Source organism: Eucyclogobius newberryi, unplaced genomic scaffold, assembly GCF_026437365.1.
Source record: "Eucyclogobius newberryi isolate DKJ021-1_F unplaced genomic scaffold, fEucNew1.0.hap1 SCAF_7, whole genome shotgun sequence".
Taxonomy (NCBI): domain Eukaryota; kingdom Metazoa; phylum Chordata; class Actinopteri; order Gobiiformes; family Gobiidae; genus Eucyclogobius; species Eucyclogobius newberryi.
The window spans coordinates 6245504-6250503 of record NW_027316389.1 but is presented as its reverse complement, the minus strand read 5'-3'; the positions used below and the strand labels follow the sequence as shown (position 1 = coordinate 6250503).

The window sequence follows — 5000 nt, the reverse complement described above, 5'->3', positions numbered from 1 at the left end:
TGCTGAAGCCTGACCCCTGGACTGTTGAAGCCTGACCCCTGGACTGTTGAAGCCTGACCCCTGGACTGCTGAAGCCTGACCCCTGGACTGCTGAAGCCTGACCCCTGGACTGCTGAAGCCTGACCCCTGGACTGCTGAAGCCTGACCCCTGGACTGTTGAAGCCTGACCCCTGGACTGCTGAAGCCTGACCCCTGGACTGCTGAAGCCTGACCCCTGGACTGCTGAAGCCTGACCCCTGGACTGTTGAAGCCTGACCCCTGGACTGTTGACTGGTGAAGCCTAACCCCTGGAGTGTTGAAGCCTGACCCCTGGACTGTTGAAGCCTGACCCCTGGACTGCTGAAGCCTGACCCCTGGACTGTTGAAGCCTGACCCCTGGACTGCTGAAGCCTGACCCCTGGACTGTTAAAGCCTGACCCCTGGACCGTTAAAGCCTGACCCCTGGACTGTTGAAGCCTGACCCCTGCACTGTTAAAGCCTGACCCCTGGACTGCTGAAGCCTGACCCCTGGACTGTTGAAGCCTGACCCTAGGACTGTTGAAGCCTGACCCCTGCACTGTTAAAGCCTGACCCCTGGACTGCTGAAGCCTGACCCCTGGACTGTTGAAGCCTGACCCCTGGACTGTTGAAGCCTGACCCTAGGACTGTTGAAGCCTGACCCCTGGACTGTTGAAGCCTGACCCCTGGACTGTTGAAGCCTGACCCTAGGACTGTTAAAGCCTGACCCCTGGACTGCTGAAGCCTGACCCCTGGACTGTTAAAGCCTGACCCCTGGACTGTTGAAGCCTGACCCTAGGACTGTTGAAGCCTGACCCCTGGACTGTTGAAGCCTGGACCTGGACTGTTGAAGCCTGACCCCTGGATTGTTGAAGCCTGACCCCTGGACTGTTGAAGCCTGACCCCTGGACTGTTGAAGCCTGACCCCTGGTGGTCGCTCCGAGTCAAAAAATGGCAAAATTTTGATCTTTTTTTTTGCTTTTAAAATAAAAAAAATAAGAATTTACCTCCCGACCGACCCGGGTCGGGTTACAGCAAACAGACAATTTATTTGCGGTAGTTCTTATTATAAAGTGTCACTTTTGTTTGTTGTAGCGTAAGATTTGAGCTGCAGAGGGTCAATTATGTAACGTTCATGACTCGTTAGTATCACATTCTGCTCTTTATGTAGCGCAACGAGTGCTGTTTCAGCACATTATACATTTAGAAGAAGAGGATTTATGCCGTTATCTCGCTTATGAGTTAAAGTGCCTATGACGGTTTTTACGATGTTCTAATTTTGACTTTATTTGGTGTATTTATTCCTGTTGTACACATAAATTATAGTTTTACAGCGATCGAGCAGGTATTTGTGGAGAAAACATTGAAAAATCTGTAGAAAATGACAGGAAGTGACATCACACCAGGGACACTCATTCCAGTCTAAGTTTGTGCCGAAATTACACAAAGAAACAACTTTTTTGACTCTAAACATGAATTCAACAAAATAAAGTCGCTCTCATATATTTTTATTTGTCGGATAAAAAAATTTGACATCAGATGAGTTTTTGCCGGAGTGTTTGCTGGGTAATTTCCTAGTGTGATGTCATCAATCACAAACAGGAAGTGAAATTAGAAACCTAAAAAATGTGCTTTTCTGGGATAAAATTTGTATATTTTTTAGCACAATTCTAAATCTATTCAACTTAACCGCATTTTAGTTCCACGACTCGTCCGACCTGTAGGGGGTGCTTTACGGCGTTAAGTAGTGTCAATATAATGGTGTGTCAACTAAACAACAGTTATTATCATCAGCTGTGTTTTGTAAAGCTACTGCAGATTAGATTTTTCCCGTTTTTGTGTGTGAAACTTCTACAGAATTTTTGAAGTGTAAAACAGCGGCGGCGTTTTTTGCGCCGCCGCTGTTTTACTCACCATCAATTAGACGCAATAAACGAGGCCGTGGATAAGGATTCGTGGCGCGGCTTCGCTTCTGGCTTCTATCGGAACGCCGCTCTTTAAGTCTCTTTTTCTCTTTCTCGCTTCTTTTCTGTTCGTTTAGTCACAGATTTGTCTCCACGTTCGGGACAATCACAGACTTTGTCCTCCGGGCCTGATGTTAAAAATCTGTTTTTGTGTTTAAACGTTCTCAGCTGCCTCGGGGGTGAACTCTTCTGCCAAACGACACACACACACACACAGTCACACACACACACACAGTCACACAAACACGTCACACACACACACACACACACAAACGACACACACACACACACACACACAGTCACACACACACACACAGTCACACAAACACGTCACACACACACACACACACACAAACAAACACACACACACACACAGTCACACACACAAACACGACACACACAAACACACACAAACACACACAAACACACACACACGCGCACACACAGTCACACACATTTCCCGGAATCCAGACAGGCTTATTTGAGTGAACGCCATTTGCTCTCACAAAAAGACTTGGCTCCCACGGAAACCGCCCCGACGCCGAGACTAAATCCGCTTCAGACGAGATTGAGTGGAACAGAGTACGATTGACTTTTTATTCATCTACAGAGGTTAAACGTCTCGTACGCGATCGAATGCGGTTACGCGACATCAGAAGTGAGCGTACCGTATTTTCTGGACTATAAGTCGCACTGGGGTATAAGTCGCACCAGCCAAAAAATGCATAATACAGAAGAAAAAACATATATAAGTCGCACTGGAGTATGAAATGCGGTTGCAAGTGTGAAAATAACAAATAATATCACATATAAGTCGCTCCGGAGAATAAGTATATCAGTATGAGTATACTCAGTATAGTATCAGTATATAAAGTATAAGTTGCACCCCAGCCAAAACGATGACGAGAAGAAGAAGAAGAAGAAGAAGAAGAAGAAGAAGAAGAAGAAGAAGAAGAAGAAGAAGAAGAAGAAGAAGAAGAAGCAAGAAGAAGAAGAAGAAGCAAGAAGAAGCAAGAAGAAGCAAGAAGAAGAAGAAGAAGAAGAAGAAGAAGAAGAAGAAGAAGAAGAAGAAGAAGAAGAAGAAGAAGAAGAAGAAGAAGAAGAAGAAGAAGTGCTGCCAGATGTGCTTTGAAGAAATGTAAAATTTTTGACTTTATGAAATACTCTTTGGGCATTTTAAAGCGTCCCGGGCAAAGTTGTGACCCAGAAAAGACAACAACAACAACAACAACAACATCAACAACAACATCATCATCAACAACAACATCATCGTCATCAGCAACAACAACAACAACAACTGTTAGGGTGTGGTGTCGTTTGTATGGGTGTGCTAAAATATTGAAATATCAATATATCGTGATACTAATTTTGGTGATACAGTATCGATATCGTGGGCTGATGTATCGATATATATCGCCATGAGTTATTTTTGATATAATTTCCTGAAATACTTTGCGACCACGTTGCAATTTTGTCGCTCGTTTAAAGAAAGGAAACTTGTTTACGCAAAAAACAATTGACATTTTGACTGTTTTGGTGATTAAATTTGGTGATTAAACATTTTAGGCCCATTTTTAAGTTCCTGTGTTTGTGAATTTTGTTCGTTGACAATGGCAATAATAAACCTTTTCTGATTCTGATTCTGAAATTAAGTGTATTTTATTTTGAGTTTGGTCGCGGTTTGACAAAGAAAAGCGTTAATATGTATCGGGTTTGTTAAAAAACAGTGATATATATTGTAGCATATCACGAGCAAAATATCGAAAATATGGAGAAAAAAAAAGGCTTGATATTATCGTATCGTGAGCCGTGTATCGCGTCGACTCGTGCGGGACCCGGTTTCGGTGGCTGTCGAGTGCCAAAAACGGGTTGAAAAAAGCACAAACACAAATGAAAATGGGTTGATGTTTTCTCGTACTTACTCCGTGATGAATCCCCAAATCATGTTGGGAACCATGAATAAGTAGTTCGCCAGCAGCGTCGCCAACAGGAAGAGAGTGAAGAGCGTGGGGGCGTGGTTAAGGGCGGGTCAAGAGACGCACAGTGAATTATACATTAAAGGAGACGCGTTACACCTTTTATCAGATTCTACTTCACTATTAGTGTTATTATCAATCATAATTCTGGGCCTTCTCTTTACTAAATTCAGGCAGTTTGAAGCTTTGTGAAAGTAGCTGTACTTTAAAACACCACTAAATGACAGTAACTCTACTGCGGTACTGCGGTACTGCGGTACTTCAAAGACCACAACTGCGTGTGAAGGATATTTGAAGTTGAGGAGTTTGATGGCGGCTCGTCTGAACAGACTGAACGCGCTGAAGTGGAAACAGGACGACTCCGCGTTGAACCTGGTGAGCACGTTTCCCTTGGTGACCACAACAAACGTCTGCGTGGGGGTCAAAGGGGAGAAGAGGTCGAGAGGTCAACACAAACACATATTTATGCACTTTCTTTGCCATTTCAGAGCGAATACGGCAAATGTGCAGCTTTGCGTCAAAAACAGCGCTGCCCCCTGTGGTTAAACTCTGCACGTGCATTTTAAGAGGCCTCCGCAAAATAATCCAAATAAATAACAATAAAATAAATAATAACATAAACAACATAAATAAAAAAATATATAACAATGTAATAAATTAAATACATTAAAAATAATTAAAATAAATAAATAAATCAAATAAATTCAAATAAAATAAAATAAATAAAATAAGACTTAAAAGTGCTTAGTCATTTCAAAGGATCATGGTCTATGTAGTTCTCTGTGTGTTTATATCATATTTTCCTCCACAAACACAACATCCTGCCTTATTATGCACATCATTCTAGAATTATTGTATTCGTCTTTTGTCAGTTCACAGGCCTGTTTCTGCTTTTTGTCAGGCTTTGAGAGTAGATGACATGAAAATATACCTTCTGCGATTGGTAGAAGGGGTCGGGATCCTCCAACGGGACGTTCAGAAGCTCGGGGGGCGGGGCTCCGTAGAAAAAGGGCAGGACTTTCCCAGACTCTAGTTCGGGAGCTGGTTTCAGGTGGTCGTCCTC

At 43.2% G+C, this 5000-nt stretch overlaps 2 protein-coding genes across 2 annotated transcripts in view; both read right to left on the bottom strand.

The window, feature by feature from the left end:
• LOC140349310 (sodium channel protein type 4 subunit alpha B-like) overlaps positions 1-3964 on the bottom strand; it is a 97556-nt gene extending 93592 nt beyond the window's left edge. The window contains exon 1 of the mRNA XM_072435594.1: positions 3884-3964. Coding sequence (XP_072291695.1) covers positions 3884-3918 — 35 coding nt within the window. The 5' untranslated portion in view covers positions 3919-3964. The remainder of the gene's footprint in view (positions 1-3883) is intronic.
• Positions 3965-4072: 108 nt separating this feature from the next.
• Positions 4073-5000, bottom strand: part of LOC140349309 (sodium channel protein type 4 subunit alpha B-like) — a 2474-nt gene continuing 1546 nt past the window's right edge. Inside the window, exons 3-5 of the mRNA XM_072435593.1 lie at positions 4869-5000; positions 4182-4347; positions 4073-4140 (exon numbers count right to left, since the gene is read on the bottom strand). The exon at positions 4869-5000 is cut by the window's right edge and continues 6 nt beyond it. Of these exons, the coding sequence (XP_072291694.1) occupies positions 4073-4140; positions 4182-4347; positions 4869-5000 (366 nt within the window). The remainder of the gene's footprint in view (positions 4141-4181; positions 4348-4868) is intronic.